This window comes from Lonchura striata, chromosome Z (assembly GCF_050655825.1).
Source record: "Lonchura striata isolate lonStrDom1 chromosome Z, ASM5065582v1, whole genome shotgun sequence".
Taxonomy (NCBI): Eukaryota; Metazoa; Chordata; class Aves; order Passeriformes; family Estrildidae; genus Lonchura; species Lonchura striata.
Genome location: NC_140740.1, coordinates 60,993,566 through 61,018,924, shown reverse-complemented (window position 1 = coordinate 61,018,924; position 25,359 = coordinate 60,993,566). Strand labels below are relative to the sequence as shown.

The 25,359-nt window shown below is 38.2% G+C and overlaps 1 protein-coding gene across 3 annotated transcripts in view; it reads left to right on the top strand.

Annotated features, from left to right (window-relative positions):
- Nucleotides 1-25,359, top strand: part of NTRK2 (neurotrophic receptor tyrosine kinase 2) — a 193,519-nt gene that overhangs the window by 119,416 nt on the left and 48,744 nt on the right. For all 3 annotated transcript variants that reach the window (XM_031507311.3, XM_021534431.4, XM_085566788.1), the window contains one exon: nucleotides 23,624-23,754. In XM_031507311.3, the coding sequence (XP_031363171.1) occupies nucleotides 23,624-23,754 (131 nt within the window). The remainder of the gene's footprint in view (nucleotides 1-23,623; nucleotides 23,755-25,359) is intronic.

The window sequence follows — 25,359 nt, the reverse complement described above, 5'->3', positions numbered from 1 at the left end:
ATGCATGCCCCTCATGATTCTGTGTGTGTTTGGGGCAGTATTGACTTGCACTGCATGGCAGCTTGCACCCAGCAAGAGTTCACCTGCTCAGTGCTGTCCCTCCCTTTCCTACATCAGTTGTACTCTGGCTACTAAATTCTACAGGAAGCTGCTTTTCCCCTGTATCCCACTGGAGGTGAATATGAGGACTGGGATGCAGAAATCTTGAGCTTTCAGCTACTCTTGGGTCGTTAATGTCTCAAAGTTTTTTTGGTCTGCAGCCTGTGCAGCTTGATTATCATCAATTGTAAGAAGCCTTTCCCAGCAAAAATGCCACTGAGGTCCATAAACTTTAATTATGTTCATTTTGGTTTTGACAGGTTTTTGCTGGGGAGCTCCTCAATGTCTCAGATTTCTCTGCATCTGTTTTACAAGTGTAGGGTAGACCAGCAACAAGTTGAAGCTAACAGACATTAAAAATTTTATCAGAGATAAAAGTAACCCAGTTGGTAATATTATTAAGTACTCTGTAATGTTCTTTAAATATTTTTTGTCAGCATTAGTTTGTTAATAAACTTCTAAATGTTCTACAAGATCAGCTGGGGAAAAAATATAAGATTATTTTTCCTCAGTGGAAGATGTTTAATTAATATGCCTATCTTAATTTAGATTTCTATTCTATTCTATATAATAAAGTACCTGAGTTCAGCATTTTTGAGTCATATAAAAACTAGAATTATGTGAGTAGATAATTCTGAAAATCTATTTCCATCATTAGCCAACAGCTGAAATGTATTTTATGATCATTTTTTAGAGCTCACCCTTTCTTACTTGCCTTTAAGCTGGTTTTCTTTTGATTTGTTGGACAGAAGTGAGAACACCTTTCAATGCCCTCTGCTTTCTTGGTTGAGGATGCTGAAGGGATCTCTGCTTACTGGGTCCATGTCTGAGGGACACAAGGAGAGACAGGCAGTCCTTGAGCTCAGTAGCACTTGGAAGTGAGGGTTGTAGTGGCTTTCTCAGCCTGCAATTGAGCAGAACATTCCACAGAGGATGGGCTGTTCATCTTCCAAGGTCAGAATGTGGAGTGAATTACAAAGCATACAGACCTGGTATGAGGTGAACACTGGATTAGTCTTATCTCTTGTCCATCCATGCCCATAATAATTGAAGACTACTATTTACGGATTGAGAGGGACTTACTGGGATTGAAGTACAAAACTCCTGAAGGGAAAAAGACATGTCAAATAAGCTAAGCCAAAATGCTGCAATGAGATCTGAAATTCTTAAAAGTTCTCTGGGAAACCTTGTGCCGTACCTGTGACTAGCAACTTGACTGTTAGCTTTGGGGGCCAATTAAACAATTATACAATTATATTACATTGCATGGGGGCATTTTTTTGCATTTATAAAAACCATGTGGTGTATGCATATCAATTATTTCCTGTTTCTCTATATTGCAACATATCTCTGTATATATAATATTATAGATAATAATACTCTAATACTAATACTCTCTCCAGGGATTTTTTTTTTAATTTCTGCAGTTGAGGGAATCTAAATTTCATTTTCAGATGTCAGCTAGTCCGCTGAAACAACATTCAAGTGCAAAATAAAACTAAGCAACTGGCTTTCTAAGGAACCCTAAACAGCTTCAAAGTGTAAAGTCTGGCTAAAAGAATTCAGAGGTTTAGTCAGCTTAGCACTTTTGGAAATTCCAGTAAATTATTGCTTCACCTTTAGCTACCTAAATGCTTTTGAAAACTAGTTGTTGGAAACTGCTAAAAGTCAGTAGTTGCACAAACTGCAGGAAAAGGCTGCAAGAGAACACCTTGAGCAGCTCTGAGTTGTAATGGATGGTTGGAATCAGAGTTAAGAAGATGGGAAGCAAAGCTGTTTTCAGAGATGCCTTCCTTCTTTCCTTCTCCCACCTTGGTTTATTTCCCATTGAACTGGAAAGAAGGAATGGAAAATGGGGTGGCTGTCTCTATTATGTTGTTATTTATTCCCAAGACTGGATAGAAACTAAATCTTACTTCAAACAACCTCCAGTTTATATAATTTTGAAGAAAAGACTGATTTGACAAATTTTCTACTGTCATTATGAGCCAGAGTTCCTTGAGCCAAAGTTTCATCTGGAAACTTTCTGAAATGAAGCCATTCCCACACAGCAACTCTTATTTCTGAGTGTTGCTGACAATTTCTTTAGATGGTTTGGTTTTGGTTTCTTAGGCCTTCTTTCATGGATGTACTTTTTTTTGGTGCCCACAGCTTGGAAGGCCTGTGGCTGCCTTAACAAAAAAAAAAGCCCAAAATATCTGGAAACAATACCCATCAAGTGCAACATGTTCTATACAAAGTAGGAACAGAAAAAGGGAGAAACAAATAGAAAAGAAACAAGAACCTAAAACCTCAGCTTAACTCTTGGCAAAGAAAACAAAATAATTACGTGTCTGATTTGTTCCAACCACTTTGCAGGAGGACATGATTTATCTTGTCCCTGTTTTATTATCAGAAGAAAAGCAACAGTTTTTCAGTATTTGCAAACTCCACTCAGAGGAGTTGAGATAGAAGCAATAGGGTTGACTTCAGACAGAAATGCATTATCCTGCTATCTAGGATAGCTTGATTTGGAAGTGCCCTGTTACACAGTGTTGTGTTCTAATGGGTTTGTGATGCTTTGGTTCATGAAGTTCACTTGTGCAATGGCAGGTGTGCAAAGATGCTGTATAATCAGGTGAGAATTAAAATATTTGTGCCATCATTGCCCATCAATGCCATTCCTGCTTATGTTGATGGTGAATTCTCACTTCATTTTGCTCACTTTATCTGCTCAGTTCAGAAATGGACAAATTGCTACAGTGGATTGTGGTAGTAACTCTTGTAACTCTGAAAAAGGCAGTACCTATTAGGAACCTTTCTACAAAATAAACTTTGTGTATTTCTTTCAAGTCTTCTAACACCTAAAGATTGTTTTGTGCTCGGTGACACATTGATGTCCTTATGTAAATACTAACTCTGTGTAATAAACAAGCAGATATTCCCTGAATACTGTGTAACACCTTCCCTGAGATTAACAGCAAAATATTTATGTTCTTCCATGGCTGAAACGCTCAGGACCAGGAGAGCAGAGGAGAAGAGAGATCAGAAGTAACTATAAGGCCAGAGGGTCACATATCACCCACAGCCATTGCAGCAGAGAGCTGATGATGTGAAACAGTGTTAGGAAGATCAGGACTGATAAGTGTCCTGCACCCAGTGCAATCACAGGGCCGAGCACCCCGAGGGCTCTGAACCCCCACAGCATTCACAAAATCCCTGGAGAAGGGCTCCCCACCTGTATCAGGACAAGTAGAGGCAAGTTTGTGGTCTCTCCATTTCGACAGCCCAGGGCTGACTGCAGTTGTGAACTGCCTGTGACCAAGGCACATCAGTTCTGTGGCCACTACTGGGCAGGATGAATTAGTGGGCTGGATGCAATCAGATGCCATAGCCAGCCCAAGCAGGCATCAGATATGAATCTCAAAAGCTCTGCGCTCAACTCAGCCTCGCAGGAAAGGGTCCTTTGGCCTTGTGCCCACCCCTGAGAGGAGACATCAGTGCATTTTTTCAGAGAGGCCTAGTTTCAGACACAGTAAGTCACAGTTCTCATCCTGAAGATGTGGTATATGAGCACAAACTTACAACTCAAATTCACAGAGAACTTCTTGGAGAATGTATCTCCTTTTGGTCTTAACTTTTCTACCTGAACGGGAAGATGACTATTTCCCAACTTTTTTAAGTTAAAGCTTTTGAATTATGCATTCTAATGTAGCATGTTTCCTTGCTGGAAATGGTTTCGCATATTTACCACGAGGTTGAATTGCACTTTAAAACTACAGTTTTTTGCCTCATTTCATGGCAGCATTTTAGAGGACTCAAAATTGTACCACACTGAGGAATAAACACAGTGCAAAACAGTCTATCTTTCAAAAATCATAGAATCGTTAAGATTGGAAAAAACATCCAAGATTATGAAGTCCAACTTGTGACTGAATGAGGAAGATGAGAAGATTCAACTTTTCTTTGCAATGATAGCTTTCCTCTAAAGGCCAAATCCAGAACTGATTTCCAATTTTAATCACCGTTAGTCTTTCCTGCCTATTGATCTCTGTGTGTTTAGAGATTGGCCTCAACATCTGAAACAGGGCTGTGGTAAATGGCAACATTAAACAAACTGGTAAGATATTTATTCTGGACTGGTAGGTTTCTTTTTTTTTGACTGCAAGACAGAGTGTTTTCAAGACAGAGCAAAGCACACAGGTGTTCACTGCTCCTGCAGAAGACAGCTTTGCCATCTCAACTTTACAGCTTGTGTTTATTGACAGAATATGTACACAGAAATACATAGAGCACTTTCTGTGGGGAAAAACACAGAAAAGCATTGTGTGTTTTTTATTACAATGGAGGGAAAATGTACAGAGAAATGCTTGTGTTATTTTTTTTTTTTTTGTCTCCTCTTGGGATGGAGTTCCTGCCTCTGTGTGCCATGGTTATTTTTCATCATATAAAAAGGACTTGAGCACAACAACGAGCTCTTGGCCTCATCGGACCACTCATACATCACATGCAGAGGTCTGCAAAAGCTTTTAAGAAACATTGTTATGCTTTCTGTGGTGTTCCTCTATGGGTATACTATATACAATTATGCATGTTAAAATCCACACTGTTCATTAGCTAAAACATCTCAAGAGCTGAGTTTTCATTTTTAAGAAAGAACAATTATTTAAATGGAAATGCGGATCTCAAGAAAGATCTCAATCCTGGGTTTAAATCTTTCCTAGATCTCAACACTTTTGTAATAAGGAAAGGAAATCCTGATTCACAAGCTAAGATATAAACCCTCCATGGTCACAAGATGCCCATTTTCCCCTACTCTGCTTTCTGGTTGAAATTCTGAGAGGCTGTCTGTGCTGACCTGGACTTGGGGTTTTGCATGGCATATTAGGTCTCTGGGTGGTCAGTCTAAGGCAGCCATAGATCAAACAAAGCCTATTTGAGCATATTCAAACCAAACCCAGATACTACTGTTCTTTGTATTTGGAATTAGCTTTTGGGTTGTTGCTTTCAAGTAAATTAATGAGCCATAACAAGCAAGTTAAGCATCTCTGCATTCTGATACACTTGAATTATTAAGTTTCTTTGTGTGTGTTGTTAAGTTGTGGAAGCTGTAGGATGACTGTAAGTAAAATCACACTTTTGAACAGTCGCTCTGATCTAGAGGAGGTTGATAGTTTGATTCACATGACATAATAGTTTCTTCTCCCTTCCTCTTCAACCCAATGAAAGGTGGGGCAGCAAAGCATCAGGGAAAAAAATATAAAGAATTATGAAATTATTTTTATACATTAATGAAAAACTATGAAATATACTATTACATTTTATAGCAAGATTATGGAACAAAGGAAAGTCAATGAGAACTCTTAACATTTTGCTTGTTGCCTTCAACAGGCAGCTGCTCCGTATGGACAGAACACAGTATATGTCCTTAGGCTTTGCTACAGGGAATAATGCCCATGTTGCAAACATGGAGAAAAATTCTTACCTTTAGGTGCTGTTTAAGCCAGCAAGCACATTAAGGTTGACCCTGGTGTCATAAATATAAACTGTAAGAAACAATTACTAAGAAAACTAATTAGACTGGACAAAACTGAACCAACATCACAAAGATAGAGCAGATATAAATCATGCTCAGACAATAGGGAAAGGAAAATACAAAATCCTATGACTTGCACCCAAGCAATAACCAGAGAGGACTCTAATAAGAAGTGGCACTCTGGGAGACATCAAAGTGTACAGATCTCCCACTCTCAAACAGAGAGCAGGAAGGAGAGAATAGAGGAGAGAAAAGGAAATAAGATAAGCAAGGCAAAGGCTAGGCCTGTTGTCAACTTACTCCAATGAAGCCAGTGTTTTCCAGCTGTACTTCTCCAAATTTAACACAATTACAATCACCACCTGCCATGTTCTCCATGGTTTTGAGAGTAAAAGGATTTAGACAAGTAGTCTTTTCATTTGATATTTTACCTGACTTGTTAAACACACAGTGCTTGATTAAGGATTTTCTAATTGCCTTTCACCAGGCCAGTGGGTTCATAAAATTTTCCAATATTGTTATGTTTCATCCTGACAGCTGACCAGGCTGGTAGGGTTGAGAAGGGAATTTATCCACACTCCTCTGCAGCCCCAGTGAAGAGAACTGGAGGTTGGTGTGACAGGGCCTTTATACTGTGTAACTGTGGCTTTAACAGCTTGTTGACTTGGTTTTATAGCTTTTAAACTGATGTTTATTGCTTCTTTAGATGTTCAGTGGGGAGTCTTCTTGAATCCCTGATGGCATTGCATTATGGTCATAATTATAAATGTCTCAGTCCTTTGGGGAGTGTGAAAGGATCAACAGAATATGAACAACAAAAACCTCTTCTAGGTCACTCTTTATTTCTGTATCAGTCTGTGCCCCGTACCTCCAGGTCTCAGCTTCTACCTGTGCTGGTGGAGATACAAGGAGGAAGATTATTAGGATGCTGGGAGAAGGGAAATGTAACAGTAGTGCTTGTGATTATCAAAGTGTCTGGGTATTTAAGAGGTATATTAATTTACTCTGGCTGCTGAAAAGCAGAGGAACTGTTCTTCAGATTTTCTTTTACTAGAAATATTCATATAACAGCACCTTCCTTACTGAAGACGAGATGGCCCATCATAATCCAAATGCTGAGTTCTAACACAAAAATACTGTTGCATGCAAATCTTTTGCTATTCCAAAGGATTGGTATGTAGACAAGTCTTTGCAGTAACATAGGAATTAAAATGCAGACTCTCTCTTATATTTTTATCATTTTTTGCAGCCTGGGAGATATTTTCAGAGCAATTTCTTTTAAGTCACAGAATTCAAATCAGAATGGAATGTTTGTCAACTGGGAGTCCACGTTGGTAGGATGACGAAAATAATCAGTGGAGCAATGTGCTCCACTGTGTGCAGGGATCCTGCACAAGTTTCTGTGTGAGACTGGCAACCAGTTCTACATCTGGTGGCAGCCTTGAAAGAGTGGTTCCTCCATTATAATACGAAGTGAGATAGGAATGTCCTGCAGCCTTTACCAACCACCTTGTACAGCCAGAATAATACAGCCTTTACTGAATTATTTCATCATCAGTACAAGTCCTTGCCCTCCAGAGCTCCAGGGTAGTAGCAGAGATTTTAAATCCACAGAAGTAAAGCTGTTCAAAAATAGAATTTTCCTCCCATGGGAGTTATCACCATTTCAAGATTATTTGCTGCTTTAAAATATAAGAGAAAGCAGAGGGAACTTGGTTCAATTTTGTCTCAAGTTTCAATATGAGCTATTAAAACAGAAAAAAATCATTAATAAAATTTAAACAAGTTGGTATCTTTAAATGTTTTTTTTAATATTTCAATTTGTGAAAATATTTTAAAAATATGGGTAAGAGTGTTTCTGTGTGTGCTTGTTTGGGGGAGGGGAAAGATTTTCCCGCTTTGGAATGTTACATTTGTTTCTTTGTTTTAGAAAACAAAAAGGTAACTGAAAATCACCAAATATTTAAAACTTTATTTTACATCATTAATATTTTTCAGTGAATTTTTTTACTACCTTTATGCTGGAATTAATGCTTTGGAATCAAAACTTTGAATGTCCTGACTCATATTTAATTAATGTTAGTATACTTTCTTTCATTCCTACACCAGTTTCCATTAATTTACTTGCTGAACTTATCTGGTAAGGGATTCTAAAAGACAAAAATTTATATTTGTATTTGTATTGTTCCAGCAAGTGATATCCAGCAAGTACAAAATTCTTAGATTAAAGGGTGAAACTCCACTGAAGTCAATGGAGCTTTAAATACTGGCACCACCAGAAAATTTGTTCTGTAGAATGCACTTGCACTATAATATATTGAATGCTCTTCATTCTCATGACAGACATTACTAAAGGAGTCTCTTTTCAAACACTTATGCATTTATTATTTTCAAAACCCATTTGTTCAGAGAGGTCAAAAGCTCTTCTCACCACCATAGGGAGTCCATGGAAATTTCGTCATTCTGAAGTACCACAGGTATCCAACAGGATTAAAATATTATAGATTTTTTTAGTTTTTCTTTTTAGCCATGCTTAGTTTTTTTGTCATGAATCAAAAGTGAATCAAATCTTAATATTTTTTGATTGGAAGGGCAAGCACTCCAGCAGGAAAAATGTCAAATTAAAATTGGATTACTTCCAAGTAGTCCATAAAAAAAATTTCCTTAGTGAAATGGTATGTTCCCTGATTGCTTTGTATCACTAGCGTCATGCTATAATACCATTTTTATACTGTGTTTCTGGTAATTTTCAGTATTATCTACACAGAAAATATATTGCAGATCTCCTAAAGCTCAGTGTTTTTCCAATTTGGCTGTGCAGTAAAGCTGGAGTTTTCCCTCCTTGCCTATGTCTCTATTTTTCTTTAAAAACAGAGAATAATGAAATCACTTAGTATTATTTCCATACATTATTTTAGAGCCCCATAGTCCAAACAAGTCCTCACTGTGCAAAGAACTGGGGACTCTACAGGTGCATATAACCCTTGCCTGAAGAGCTTTTGGGCTATGGCCCCACTCCTGTAACATGGAGCTACTTGGTTGTTCAGTGGGCAGGTTACAGACCTGGAGCTTCACACACAGGGTGAGGAACGGGGTAAGGATGCTTGGTTGTCCTGCCTGTATGAGCAGGGAGTCCCAGTGATTAAATCCTTTGCCCCAGATTACACAGGAAATCTGTGTCTGACCCTGAGGTGGAAACCAGATATCCTGTGTGATACCCTCATTCCCTGACCTGTCCGTCCTTGCTTCCCACTGTCATGATGGCCTCCAGCGCAGAAACTTCTAACCAAGGAATTTTCCATTGAGTTCTGCTGCTGATGAGTTTCTTTCTCACCAATAGGTGGAAACTGACAGCCCGGTTTCTCAGGTGACACAAGGAACGGTTCTGCCATCCCAAATGAGGCAGGAAAAACATCACGCAGAACAAGGAATTTTCCATAAGAAACTGTACCATAGCAACTGAAAAAGACGTTGAAGCACATTACACTTTCTCAGCTTGTTGCAACCTGTGCTTTGATGCAACAGGACATCAGAAAAGTGAAGACTTGGGTTTTTTGTTTTACTTTTCCTCACTTATTTCTTTGGCCAGGAGAGTGATTGCTTTAACTGGTGCTGCTTGATCATAATGAATTTATTGCAAAATTATGTAACCTTTCCACATCCATCTCCAAAGTCTGTTCCAGAGCTTATGTTCTGGCATGCATTGTCATGCTATAGCTGGGAAGGGAGAGGGAAGCACATCTGCAAACTTCCATAAGAGATCACAAGCTTCTGGAATTGTAGGACAACTAACAAAACAGGATGCCGAAATATTTCCAACAGGCACAGCTGTGCAATATGCGGCATTAAAATAAAGTTGAGTCGTTAAGAAGTAGTGATATAGAAGCTAGCAAAAGTTTCCGTCTATTTTCTTCTAAACATATCCCAAATGTGCTTGTCTAGTGTAGTTGAAAAAAAAAAATCACTGTGCAGAAAAAATTGGATTGTGTTGGTTTGGGTATGGACAAATTCATTCTGTACTAGGCATAGTATTTATGTAAAATGTTGCATTCTTTAAGGGAATTCTTTGCAGGACGGATGTTTATCTTCCTGAGCAGGTATAAAACACTGTTAAGAATGAAGAAACATGAATTAAGAGGATCTAATTTGCTTTAAAAATGCTTAAGTGAGAAAATAGGGGGATATCTGTCTAGTACTATTAATCATTTGAGGTCTGGAGATCCCCTTTCTTTTGTACAGGAGTAATTTAGTTATCTTCCTTTTCTTTCTATTTTTTTAGAGTTCATAATGTACCCTGGCCATATTTTATCTCTCCCCTGTGTTCTTTCTCAATAAACTCCACAATGCGGATCATCCTCCTCTCCTGTATATCTGCAGATATTAATTACTGAGTAGAGAACTGCAGCACATAGCACATTTTCTATGTGTTTACGCTCTTCTCATTCAGACTCACAACGTGTTCAGTTTCAGAGGTATTTCTGTGGTAAGACATCCCTTGTTTCTCTGAGACTGTTTGTTTCAGGTTCCCCTCAATGTCAGTGACAAGTTTGTCACTGATTTGGGAATGTTATGTCAGAATCCTGCAGAACTGAACTTGAACTAGACTTGAACTAAAAAATGCTGGAGCACGATTTGTCACAGCTGTGCTTACCTAAGGCTTCCCACAAGGTCTATAGTGAAAGCACAGGTTTTTTTGGACAGTAGCAAGAATAATGCAGATTTTTCAAACTGCATGTTCATAGCTACTGTCCTAGCTTTCAGTTTGGTAAATTATGGAGGAAAATACCTTTTAAAATAGTATTGAGAAGAGATTTTTCCTAATGATGTTGTTCCAAGCTTAGCTAGAATAACCCTCATTAGGATGCAATTTCCCATTTTCCCCAGTTTCCACAATAACTGGCATTTCAAAAGCCTACTTGGCACAGTATGAAGGCAAATGATACCCATAGCCTCTCTTCAAAAATCTTTATTTGTTTACATCTATGAAGGTGTGGAAAGAGAGCTACTGCAAGTATTTTTGAAGTGCTGGTTGTGGCATGCTAATCCCTGAGGACCTGTTTATTTTTTGGAGGATAGTACATAAAATACTGTAAGCTAACAGCATAAAGACGAGAATAAGCAAAGAATTAGAGCACAGCTAGCAGTAGACCTCACATTTTCCCTTGTTTATGGCAAGTTTTTTCCTTTTTTTTTTTTTTTTTTTAATGTTTCCTAAATTAGGGGATGCTGTGGGTTTCTTAATTGTTTTCTTCAGCAGGTTTTTTTGTGGTTGTTTTGTTTGTTTTTTCTGTTTGTTTGTGTGACAGTTAATCTGGATGAACTCCACTTGTTTTCCCAGCTCACATTCTGTGAGTGAGGATTACTTTCATGGCATACAAGACAATTCTCAATGCAATGCAAAAGAAATAGTGTTGTTTTAAAATATTTTTTTCTGTATTGCCAATTTATTTTATTTTTGAGTGCATTCTAATACACTTTAAGGAGGCCAGATTCAGTAAAATTACAAGGAAGTATTTACTGCAGCCCAAATCGTATCTGAGGAATTCCCAGTCAGGATTTGGAACTTAAGACTGCAGTGAGGAATTTGTGACATTGTTTTCAAAATATACAAAATAAAAATCTTGATGAATGCATAACTTACACATTATAGCTTTGTGATACTATTCAAGTAGAAAATAACTAAGTTTTTTTTAATCCCCACTACTATTATAAAAAGCTAGGTAGGCATTTCTAGCCTAATTTTCAAGGAGGGGAAAACAGTCATGGGGATCCACTCAGCAGAAGCCTCATTTTACCAAATGAGTTGTTTGCCAAAATGCTTAAGATAAATACCTTCTAATCTCTATGTGTGTGATTGTGTGTGTATCTGGTCTTCAGAAGCAAACAATGGTGTCTCTGTGTAATTTCGCTGTAAGGAAAAACGAAAATCAGTAATAGTTATTTTTGCAGTTAGAGCATGCTGTATTCTTGGAACATATGGCTGAATTATAATTTTCTTACTGAAAAAAATGTTACAAAAAGGGAAGAATAAATATGATAAGCAATGTTGAAAGCAATGCACTAGTCTATAAGTTAGTTTAGAGTTGTATATGGGAAAACACGGGAAAACACTAGAAAAACTACCCAACAAATCTAGACATTGGTTTATAAATAATTATGTTAGCTTCTGGCCCTTCCTCCTCATTAAAATTTCTAAATAACAGGCTAGAAACACAGAGCCCTGGAAATTGCCTAAGGGCCATCCTGTGGATGTTAGACTACCAAAAGGCAAAGTATCCCTCCAGTCTGACAACAGACCTCAGATATGTCTCTCCTAAAAGCAAGTCTGTACTTGCCCTCCTGGTTGTGGTGGTCTTGCAGGAGGCAGCAGTTAACAAACACTGCCTGTGAAGTGGTCAGATAGGCTACCCTGGTGACACCTTGGCTTAACAGCACTTCAGGGTTTTAGCTAAGTACGGGCCAGGGGCATATCAAGGGACAACGCCCATTTCCTTGGCTGCAACTGTCCGTTCAAGCAGCTTGAGACAAGAATTCAGCATTTTTACTGGTAACAGTAAAAATCATGGCAATTTTTACTATTTCTTTGTTGGTCAGCACCAATAAAGGCGCACCAGGTGGGGTACTCTGCTGTTACAGTGCAACAAAAAATATAGCAGCTGTTTGTGTTAGTTACTGCTGCTTAAAATGTTTCCCACATAGGTGGATACATAGGCAAACTGGTAGTTGTTGCTATGGGAGAAAACTTGAACTTCAGGAGGAAGGGGAGAAAGCCCCTACATTTTGCCTATCTTAGTTCTGTGCAGGCTAAAGTTACTATAAATGTAATGGTGTACAATAGCTGGAACTAAAGTGTTTTGTTTTTTAAGAGCAGTAGTCATATAGATGCTGGGTGAGAAAAGAATCTTTCTAGTCCATGTGTTTCTGGTGTCTTGCAGAGACTGCCAGAATTGTATTTGCATTAATTTCAGTCTACAACTAGTATTAAAGAAGATTCAACTGAAAGTACTTGCCAAATATAAAGAGCATGGGGATAAAAAGGGGATAAAAAGGGGATAAAAAGGACTATGATTTATGGCAACATCTATTAAGCTATTACAGAATATCATATGTATGTACTAGTTATCAACATAAAATGAACTGGTACTAAATGGGCAAACCTGTCAACTCAGTCTTGTTATAAGTGTAACAATCTTCTTTAGGTCACATTCATTATACTGACATTGTGTGTCAGATCCTGAATAAAGTTCATTCAGCCGTTTCTGCTGTTCTTCTTGTTTGCCCTGTTATGTATGTGTGCTGCCATCAGTGAAAGTTCATGTTTCAGCAAAGACTGGGTCTGTGTGCTTTGGGAAATGTATGTCTTGGGTATCTGCCCAGTGGCCACTTCTCCAGCAACAGCATGACTGTGGGAGGGCAACCTTTGATTGAATCATGCATGGTGTTTTCCTCATTCGTGGAGACTGACTGGAACAAAATGTTCAAAGCTTTTTCTTTCTTCCTTTCCTCTTCTTTTTTTTTTTTTTTTTTTTTTTTTCTCTCTTCTCTATCTCTTACTGTCTTTCAGTTCTATGCCTCAAAAGGCTGTAACTGGGTTCATTATTTTGTGATAAATCAGCAGTAAACATCTATGCATTTTGCTTCATTTGGGCATCTCCTGTTCCTTAGTGACAGCTGTTTGGCTCAGTGCACTATAATTATCAAGTCAAAACCAAGATGCTTTTAGGTAGTGAAAGCATATTGGCAGAGACTGAATTTGTCCTCAACCTCGTTGTGGCCCACAGCTTTAAAAGATTCATTTGGTGGTGGATTTTTGACACTGTTGGTACTGGGGTTCTGACAGTTTGTTATCACACTGGACCCTGTGGGAAACTGTTGTTATCCTGAAGGAGTATATGTCTTTGTTTTTCATTAGCTCCTGACATACTGTATAGTTAACTTTTGATCAATATATCTGTGTTCATTCTTTTCCTATAAAATAAAATTTTATTGATGTGTGGGAGGGGATTTGTATGTGTTAGTGAGAATTTACAAAGGCCTTACTTAAACAGTCTGAAGGACTGAGACTTGCTGAGACCAAACAGACGTGTTTGTTGTCTGCAGTGGAACCAAGACACTCTCTGATGCAATTTTAAACACACCTCCATTTGACAGACTGACTATGGGCTGACTGAGTGACTGGTGCCTGGCTGTCCCTAGCCACGGGGGCATACAGGGCAAGGCATTGCTTATGATCCACTAGAGGACAAGTAGCCCCAGGCTGCATGTTGTGCAGATCAGTTGCAAGTAGGTGAACATAATAGAGACTTCTTCTCCCTCACCAAATTTGTTTTAGCAAAGGTGTAGAATTCCTCCTTATTTGTCTGAAATGTAAAGAAACATAATTTCTGCCAGAGATAATGCAATCCAGAGCTCAAGAGAGTGAAAGGAGATTTGTTATATTGTTTGCTATCTCTGTTAGCTAGGTGTATCTATTTTCACATTGCATGAAAATAACATTCTGAACCAAGAGAGAAGAGAAAATGTGTGACTTTTTTCTTGCAAGAGAAATTACATGGGAAAGTCCTTCTGCTCCCACTGAGAAGTCACAGTTTTCTCACTTTATCATGAGACAGGCTGGGTTTTCTATTAGGACAATTAGAATAGGCACTCATCTCACTGCTATTAAAAAACAAAACAAAACAAAACAAAACAAAACAACAAAAAAAAACCACCAAACACCTTTAGTGTTCTCAAATCTGGCTGGGCTATAGTTCAGTGTAGTTTACAGATAATGTCCAAATAGGAGTACCACTTTTTGCTTATGCAAAGGTCAATGCAAGGAGCATGGTACAGTCTAATTTGCATCCTTCCCTAGGACTTGGGAAGGTTGTCAGACCTGAAGAATCACCCAAACTGTAGAAACTTCATGGCTTTTACACATGAAATAATTTATTTTGTATAAATACATACTTTATTATATTAGTCCTTTGGAGGATGCAGGAGAGAAGAATCAGGTCAGCAGAGGTGGTGATGTGTGGTCTGCAATAAGCAATAAGATCTTTTCAAGCTTGAAAAATTAAGCATGTGCTATGCTTGTGTGGAAACATAGAAAGATATTTTTTTTCCTGATGTATTTATAACAAGACAAAAGAAAAGTCATCTTTTCTTTGCAACTGTTAAGGCTTTGATCCTGAAAAAAACCCAGCATGTTCAGTCTTGCAAACCCTTTGTGAAGCCACTTTGTTGACCTAAAAGGGAAACCTTGAAGGTCTTTTTGTTTGAAGGTAATACAATGTAATAATCTTCTGACTGCACTGTGGATGCTGTATAGGTATCTGTCATAGCCCAGTTGTAAAATGAATTTTCTGGATGCCTTGTATGCATGTGCTGCCAATTACATCATAAGCACTGGAATTCTGAAACAGTAGCAGGGTCAATGGGAAAATGCCCTATAGGGACATAAGCCTCTGTATATGGCATGTAATAATACCAAAAGGTGTGCCACTCTGGCAGTGAAACAAAAGCAGAGCAAGTACCTCACCATGGAAGAAGACAGAAATGCTGAAGGACAAAGTCCGTAAAAGGGAATAGCTGCTTATCCAGGTTTGTTCATCTTTTATGATGTTTTGGTCTTCTCTCCTGTCACATGGGGCTCAGGCAGTATAATGCTAACCTCTTCTATGTCCCCGTAGGACAGGGGCTGAACTGATTATCTTGCCATGTCAGCATGTAGGAAGACTCAAAGACATTGTTTCTTCATTCTGATTAATTTATTTTTCAGTAAATAATGCAGGGTGAGGAAGATTTTATATTTTGTTTGTTTGCAGTCCCCAGTATCTTTTCTGTCATTTGGGGGTCCTCCTCAGAAATGGCTAAACCCTTAACTTTTCTTTGTGTTTAAAGATCCCTTATGGCAATATCCAGGAAAGAAGGAGGTACACACAGAATCATAACAAATAACCATATAGCAGCAAAGCCTTAGCTGTGTGCAGTTAAGGAAGCAGGCAGAGAATGAACCTTGTGCTTAGGGAAAGGGTTTCTTTCAATTGTTTAAAAGAAAGCAAAAAATAATGTAAAAATGCATAAGATTCAGGTTTCCTCATAGAAAGCTACACAATGTGTTGCAGTCTGATAAAACTGTAGAAGGAATTGGGAAAAAAAAATGAGAAAAGGGTAAATAATTTGGTGATCTATAAGACTGGGTTCTGTCATGCTGCTATGACATTTTCATTAATATTCCCTTTTCTTTATATGCTCAGTTAGCTGCAACAGAGCAGACCTAACATGACTGATCAAATGCTATGCTGTCTTTCAGATAGCTGAGCAAAAGGTAAGATTGAATATGTGCTTAACTTTTAAAAAATGGAATAGAAATTCGACTGTGAGCCAAGCATATGGTTAATTCTTTCACGAGCTTGAAAGCTCCATTTGCTTTTCATATTTAGTTTTGAAAGTCCATCAGTAAAACCCTTTTGCACTCCCTCATTTAGAGCTGTTGCCAATAGGTAAGGCTTTATAGAGCCTTACCTATCAGTAACAATAAAGAGCACTCCTTTGCACCTGCCTGTGGTCCCTACATCGCTCAGTACTGCAACACAGAGCCACAGAATTATTTCCTTTTCCTTTTGAAATTAGAAGAGAAAAAGCAAAGCAGAGAAATGTAGATCAAAACCACTGCAATTTCCTTTGAATTTCAACTTTATACCCATTTACTCTAAGCTTGAATGTAGCTCATCTCTGGAGGTAGTTTCTTTCAGGTGCTACTTCTCAGACTGGCATTCTGAGATGCCTTTCAGACTATGTCTGTTTCTGAAAACAGAGATAGAAAAGAGTTAATATTTAGAAGACAGTATGTTCATTAGCCCTTCCCCCTCTGCAAGCATCTATTATATGAGATATACTACATGGTATTCCCCCATCCTTTGCCAAGTATTCCTATTTCTGTAATACAGAAGGTTCCTAAAGATTAGTATCATGTGGAGGGAAAGGATTTCCAAGTCTGAATGGGAAGGATGTTTATGCTGAGATCATTGTCTCCAGTTAAATATGAAAGGCAGACCAGATTTGCCATCATAAAATAATACTAACAGGTTTTACACAGAAACTCACACTCAATAGCCTCTAAGTTGTATGATGACTAACCTCTTGGAAGAAGTGTGTTGAGATTGGCATTTATAAATTAAGTGTATACATATCTGAAAAGGCAGTGTTTTGTCAAAATTCCAGCTCAGTTTTTTGCTTAAAGCTGGTTTACTATATTGTTCTGAAAAGCTTTTAGTAGGCTGGAAGCATTATAGAAAGACAAATGCAGGATGATTAATATATGGTACTATTTCTGAAAATAGCCAAATTTAACTTTCAGCTATTCTGATATATCCCAATTGTTTTAGCATGTAAAAGATCAGTTTTAGCTTGCAAGGGCTTGAAGTTCTTGTGCACCTCAGTTTTAATATGCAAAGGCAAGTTCCTGTATTGATAAACTGTTTATTTTTTTTAACATTAATTAAGTTAATCAGACTCACGCAATTAAGACAATGATAGCATTTGTTAGAATTTATTCTTAAGTAATGCTTATTTGAGTATAGTGATCTAATCATCTATGGCATCATGGCTATCTGTAGCCAAGCTTATGGGATCTTGGTCAACTAAACCAAATAAAGCACTCTAAAAAAAGAGTAAAATAAAATGGCTCACTAGGAATCAAATAGTAACCCCAAATCAATGGCTCACCAGGAATCAATAGTAACCCCACTAAACACCTGTGTTTTAGACAGAGATGAGCCAGCTACAGCAAAATGAGTTTCCAATGGACAAGATCTGTGGTTCCCCTGCTGCTCCGGGCAAGTGGGTGAGAGCTGTGCACCCTCGAAGGTGCTGCAGCACTCTGTTACAAAAGGAAGCCTGATTTTAACCCAGGAAAATAAAAATTCTGGGGTTTAAATATATATCCTGTGAGGATTTAAATTGTAAACAAAGCAACTGAAAGGTTAAGCTGCAGCAATCAGAGATTTATTTGATTTACCAGATGTAATTCCAGACAAGTAGGAAGTAAGTGTCTGGAAATTATGCCATTCCTGTGAAAGTTCCTTGTTTGCCTTTCATAAATGTCCAGTTCTCCCAGGAAGATCACTACTTGTTCAACCTGGCATTATATCCTAAGTGGCCCATCCCTTTCCTTTATGTCCATTTGAGATCTAATGCTTGTGAGAAACCTGACAAATCACTGATGGCCACCCAAGAGAGAACTGTTTAACAATTTCTGAATGATACTATGTTTTATTCAAAGGCACAAAAGAAGACTCAAAGTGCTTCAGAAGCTGGACTTGCACAGGTGATACGACAAGGCCCAAGTGCCTTTGTAGCCTTGTTGTTATGTGAATCCTCCCTACCCAGATTCCTATAGCTGGTACCAGCACCTTTAATTTAGAGCAGAGTACCAAAGTACTGAGAGGAGATTTTCTCTCAGGTTATTTTACTTCTGTTGAAGAAGTGTGAGTTGGTTCTCAGCTGTGGACTATTATACATCAGTACACATGATGGTGCGTGTGTATGTGTGCGTGCGTGTATGTATGTATATATATGTATGTATATATATATATATGTATATCTATATATATATAGATAGTTATTTATGTATGTGTGTATGGACATTTATATATACATACATATAAGCAAAAATGTATATCTATCTATCTATCCATATATAAATATATAAATATATATATATTTAGATGTGAAAACATGGTTTGTTTGTACCCACATCTGTTCATGAGCCTTACATTAGCAACTGTTGTTGCTACATTGTAAAAATTAAACAACAATAGCACTAAGCAAAAATTTGTATAGGATAATAAATAATGAATGATGTATGGGATAATGCATCAAATAATCAAAAATATACAACTTAGCTGACCTATTTCTGCATCCAGGGAAGGCTAACAAGTCAAAAGGTTGAAAAAAATAAATAAAGGCATTGTTCTTGGCTTTTATTGCCATGTTAGAGAGTAGGTGTCTCAATAAGCCAAAATTTCTATTCTGGCAATAGTTTGTAGAAACTGCAGACATTCTGCTATTGAGTAATCTGATGGCCATCAGTCTAGACTTGCCATGTGTTCTTTGTAGTGAATCTGTAATCTTCTACTATAGGTTTCCAGCAGAAACTTCTTTTTTGTGAGTGGCAAATGCATCTAAACAGTCACTTGGCCATTTACACCTGTATTTTTCTAGCAACGTAATAGAAATAGTTCAGTCCACAATTGGAATAGAAATAGCGGGAAAATAAATGAAGAAATTCACAAAACACTTTTCTGTGAGACCTTGTATCACATCACAAACTGAGTCTTTTCCATGACTGCCTTTTACTTATGGAGCTGTGGTTATGTTTATAATATCACCTTGCATGGTTTCTTGGCTTCTTGAAGGTCCTCATTCTCTTCGTAGAGTCCTGGTACAACAAATTTCATCAGGACTGTCCCACATGTGCACCACTAGCAAAATTTTGAGTGGTATCCTCAGAAGCAGATCCAGCAGATAATTTAAGTGGGCGTGCAGCACAAAAGGATCTTACAGTGTTGGTAATTCAGTGAGCAGTGATGCCTGCAGCTGTTGTCTGCTTATTTTTCACCAGGGAGTCCATGTTTCAAGTCTCTCTGTGAATCTCATTGCTTTTCTCATGAGGTAGATGGGACCAGATTTGAAACCTGCAACATTTGTAATATTGTACCTGGGTGAGGTCTTCAAGATGAGACACTCACATGAATACCACATAAGTACTTAATTTTTGTGCTTCTTAGGGAATCCAGCCTTGAAAGGACTAGTGTAATCTATAGATGGGAAGAGATATTGGGAGCTGATTTTATGTTTTTGTCACAACCTTGTGGACAGTGGCTTCTAGTTGGAAAAAAATCAACTGGAAACAACTTCTTTTAAAGGGATATTTAAAAATTTTCCAGAGAAAAGTCAAGACAATGACTGGTGAACTGAATAAACTGCATTTCTGAGGGAAGGAACTCCTGTCTCTTTGCCTCACCAAAAAGGTCAAGAAGGGTGTTGATTACATGTATTTAATACCAAACCTGAAAAGGCTGCTAAAACTATCAGAGAAAGTCCCTTGAAGACCAAGGGAGGGATATGCAAGTCAGACAAGGTAATGATTAAGAGACAAATAAAAAGGCATGCATTTTTATTAGCAATGAAATTATTACAAATGAAAGCAAGTGGATAGTTCAGGCTTTCAAATCAAGACTGGCACAGTCTCTTTCTGGAGACAGTCTTCTGCCACATACAAATCATTTAGTTCAATATTATGCTCCATATAGTTTAGAAGGTCAGCTTAGGTGGTATAATGGTCACATGTGGTGATAAAATGTTAAGACCCATTGTTTGTGGCTGAGGGGAAACACTTTCACTCTGTCACACTTCATTTTTGAAATATGGGGAAAAAAATGTTAGTGATTTATGCTGTATCTTGCCATCCCTGGCTGGATTCATTCATGTCCAACTCAGGGAATTCAATGTGATGAGGTGATCTTGAGTTGCCTATTCTGCTGGAACCAATTCCAGAATGTGGTGTGACCCTCTCTGTTCAGACTCACCATCAAAGGTAGGCTCTTAGGGAATGCAGTCCCATACCTGGAAATATGTATTGCATCATTTCCAGTGTGACATACTGTCTGCTAGTGAGTGAAATATCTAAAGGTCCAACTCTTTTGGTGAGATGCTTCTGAGACCATGAGATGAGAAGAGAGACCTTTTCTGTAGTTGTACTCCCTGTTGTTTCTGGTTCCCTGAGACATCCATGGGAGCCCCCTGCTTTTAAGGATATGGCTGTATGGGTATTATTTTAACTTAGCCTCTTTTCAGCATTTACCCTTCTTTAATTTGTTTAGTCTTGCTTCATATTTTGTAGTTCATTTCTCTCCAAAGTGTTTCAACTCCACTTGGCTTTTAGTTTAATGGAACATATTTTTTTTACAGTTATCAGTTAAGATTTAAAATCAGAGATTATATACTCTTAAGAGTACAAATGGCAGGTCAAATGCAGTTGCCATTTAGAATCAGAAGGAGGAAAATACAGAGATGTCATTTTAATGTTTATGTACCTTTTCTTGTGAGACAGTGTTATGAGATTACTTCTTTGTTTATGTTCTCTTTGGCCAAATTCTGCATTGTTTCTTCAATGTAAATCCAGGATAATCTCTTGAACTTTAACAGAGATAATTTGCTTTATCCTGATAGTAACTGAAAGCAGATTTTTCTAGTTTATCTCCTGCTCAAGTATTCTCTCACTGAAGACAGTATCATTATGGCTGGGGCCCTGAATGTACTAAATGGATTTTTCCCTTAGTTTATATATGCATCACACCATATGTGTTTGATTTATTTATATTGTTCTTACATTTAATCTCTTCCCATTTAGTCATACTTACTGTCATTTTTTATTTGTTTGGTAACTCAGTACACCTCAGAAAGATAATAGGACTGGATAGAGCATAACAAGTTACAAATACATTCTGTGCAGTTCTCTTCTGCACCTTGCTGTGTTTCAGCTTTTACAGTTTGGTTTATGGGATAGATTGTTTATTCAAATGCCTGGTTTATATGAGTGTTTAACAGCAGCTGTATGTGTACTACTGAGAAGTACTGACTGTGGTTTTTATTTATTTTTACTCTATTGTTTGTAAAGTCCTCCAGGAGCTTCACAAAAAAAACTTTCTACTGCTAGGCCAAACATTAGCAGTATAATGGGCTCAAAATGGAGAGGACCATACAAAATTCAGACTGTCTTCATCACCAAGTCTTTGGCAGCTATGGGCAGAAAAAAAATTTAAAACTGCCTTTGCTGCCTTTCTCCTCTGGGAAAGGAACAGAGGCATTCTCCTGGCAATACTAGTAAAGCAGAGAGAAAGAGAACTCCCCAAAAGGCAGGGTTGGATGGCAAGTTTTTTAGGGGATAGAGGGTAGCACTCATTTGTTATCAAGCATTTTTAAAGCTCAGAGGATGAGATGTGCCACACTCCAGACCTCAGGTGCCATGCCAGGGCAGCAATCCTTCAGCTCTGCTGGTCAATACCTTGTGAGCAGTATTATCAGAGGCCAGCGATGCTGGTTAACTTGTGTCCACAGGGAAAAGGTGTGTTTTGGTTCAGGCCTATCTTGTGCTGACTGCGTTTTGAGCCTTTCTTGCAAAGCCAGTGGAGGAAATGAAAATAAAAAGCAGCTTCATACTGACTGCAGGGGACCTGCTAAGGTAGCTGGCCAAATAAAGCATCACCATGACAAAATTTAATTTTATGCTAGACCAGTGTAGGACAAGAGTAAAAAATGTAGTTATTGTGCAGTCTCATTTAATAGGTACCTAATGAGATGTGTGGCCTCTCCTGGAAGACTTGGCACTGGAAAAGGAGGCTGTGAATATCCCTCCTGCAGCCACCAGCTGTGGAGAAAGCAGCAAAGCCTCGTGACTCTGGTGGGCTGTGGGGAGAATCCAGCCTTCCCCACTCTCTGCACAGGGTCCGAGGGGCTGCTTGCATGCTGGCCAGGGGCCTTCTATGAGGTGCCAGCTGGATCTGGTGGAGATCTGTTTCTCAGGTGTGCTGCCCACTTCAAGACAGCAGATGCTTGCTGGATTGCACTCTCTCAGAGCCTGCTCCCCCATGTCCACACGCAGGGATATGAAGTGTATTTACATGCAGTGTGCTCAGGTTAGCTTGCTGCAGGCTTAGGGTGTGGGACACATACTTTCTTCTGTTGTAGACTATAGTCCTTTTCTCTACACACTGGTGGTGAGAATAGGGACAGGCTGTGCCTTTCCCTCTAATAATGTTATCATCAGCACTCATTTAGTCCTGGAGGCAAGGATATTTTTGTGTACCAGTGGTCACTTGGTTTGGAATAAGCATGTGACCAAGTAGGGAGGTAGGTGTCGGTCTGCATCTGGTTAGATCCTAAATTATTGTCAGGGTTCAGTCCTCATCCCTGCAGTTGAGCAGCCAAGGTGAGATTTTCACCCTTGCAAAAGCCAGCCTGATGCCTGTGCCCTGCTATTTAATTTGCTATGTTTAGAATGTAAGTTGCAAATGATCTTCTTCCAGGCAGGGTTAAATTTCAGCATTTGCAAAGACAGCTAAGTGCACTGAGGTTAAAATCATCAGCAGATGCTGCCTGGATTGTACAGTTTCAGCAACACAAGCTGTCCACCCAATTGGCAGCTAAACTGCCCTTAGAACTGCTTTATTTAGCTTGAACATTGTAAATTGATAATGTAGTCTACAAAATTTAGCACAGTATTTTAAATATTAAAGATTTTAATGGAAGATTTTGCTGAAAGGAGAATGTAAAATAAGTAAAAAAAAATGTTTATGGGATTCAGTGTTTGAATCAAATGACTCTGGGCAGCAACTGAACTAGGGTTCTGTCCACTATGTGGACCAAAACCTTTGTCCATCTTTTGTTTCTTTTACTTCAGATCAATACTGTAAATCATGTATGTGAGAAACATAGGAAAACCTGTGGTAAGTAAACCACTGTTTTCCTATGCTTCTTTACTTACCACAGGTAAGTAAACCAGAGTGTTAAGTTGCATTTAGTTGAAAGAGGACACATTTGTTTTTTTAGAGGACACCTTTGGTTTCGGTTAATTTTAAAACTTTTTTATTTGGATAGGAGAGTTCTGCTATTGTACAAAAGTAGAAAAAGGTGTGAGAAAGTCTTGGTTTGTTTTCTGATTCACTGACTTAATGTTTTTAAAAAAGTAGCTCTTATGTATGTTTTTGCAGCAGTCATCCTAACATGATGATAAATGGCCTGTTCCCAAGTGACTCTTAATTCCATGTCTTCTTATCCAGAAAATGCACTACTTTCCAAACACAAATGTTTTTTTGCAGAAAGTAGTAAAAACTGACATTTGGGTACTTTGATTCTTTTCCTGCTTTACAGGCAATCCTATCACCATGTGGCTGTAAGCATGGACTCCATCCCATCCTGAACTTGCAGCTCCCTTCTGACCTCTATTTTGTCTTCTTTTCACAGTTGTGCATCACATCAAGCGCCACAATATTGTTCTTAAGAGAGAACTGGGAGAAGGAGCCTTTGGGAAAGTCTTTCTGGCAGAATGCTATAACCTGTGTCCTGAGCAGGGCAAGATCTTGGTGGCAGTGAAGGTAAAATAGTCTAGGGTTACCATCATTAATTCATGGTTGCAACTAATGCTGTTTTATTTGTAAATGATCATGTTTGCCTATTCCATAATCCAGTGTAACTTTTCTCATACATGCAGAAGAGTTCTCAAGGCTAATTGAGTGTTAAGAGAATTTGGTATTTGATCTTGTAGATTATACAAAGAGACCTGAATCATATAAGGAAAGGAAACAGGTTGCATCATAAGGGGGCAAAATCTTTTGGTCTGTCAGAAGTACAGTTAATGAAAAATAATGTCTAGGCTATTAAAAATGCATGTGATACATATGTGTGCCTAAAAAATAATCTGTTACCAGCTAAGAATAAGTTATGTGTGTAATTGCTAGGCAAAGAACAGCTTTCTGTTTCAGGACTGTGCCATTCTTTTAGTCAGCAACTGAAATTGTGGGTAGTTTTCATTAATCTAGCTTGGAGACCAAGCCTGCTTCTCTGCACAAAGCACTTTTTTGCTCCACCAAGATTCAAAGGTCAGGTTAGCTGTTGACCTTATCTAAACAGTATTGGTGAAACACTCTCAAAAGTGAAAGTATGAAAATTTTCCCTGGAAACAATGTCTCGTCTCCATCTGTAGTATTCTGCCAAAAATTAAACAAGGTGTCCAGCATTTGAAATATCTTATTAAGTGTAGGGGGAAGAGATGTCCAGAATTTGGGCTATGTCAAGTGACTAGAAAATAATCTTATCTGACAGGTCACAATTAGGCAACCATGTGTGCATTTTGGATTAAACCATACAGTAAAATAAATAATGTAGATCATATTTTTGAATTTGGTAACAAGAAATAGAGTCTTGAATCTGACAGTGGAAGAAAATGAAAGGAGAGCACACTTGTTGAGTGTTCCATCAAAAATAGGTTTTTGGGTTTGCCAAGGTTATAAGCTTTTCAATACTTGGAGTAGTTCAGTCATGTTGACTGTTGAGAAAAAAATTAAGCCCTGAAGGGATAGAGCATAGACAGGAGAAAGCAAGAGACAACAAAACTAGATCTGAATGAATTTTTTGTTGTATTTTGGTGGTTACAATGGAAATGGCCTTTCCTCTTTAGGGAGCTGCTTGATTAAAGCAAAAGTAAAGTACTTCCATTCACTTGCTCCTTTTGAAGGTCCTGTCTAAATGGAGCCTAGCACTTTTGCTGTTATATGCTGCACTGCACTTTCTCTCAGTGTAAATCAAATGGAAGAGTAAAGTATTCAGCCTTTAGAGGTACATATGTCTCCAGTCTCCATAGACCTAGATGAAATCTAGATGAAAATCTATCCATTTTCTGGGCAAGCTGTCACACTATTTTACTTTATATATATATATATATATTTTTTTTTTTAATTTTTTTTTTTTTTTTTTTTTTTTACCAAATCCTCTCTTTATAGTGTCCCTAAATAAGAATCTTGCAGGCAGCTGTGGGAAGAATTACCTCTGGGAACTGGTTATGCCCATTTTATGTTTCTGTTGTTGGCTCTTAAAGATATGACTCTAGCTGTTGTCACAGAGCAAATTTTTTGGTGAACTGAGCCACTGAATTGATCCTCACATATCTGAGGTGTTAATTGCCTGATGCTTGTCTCTTTCAC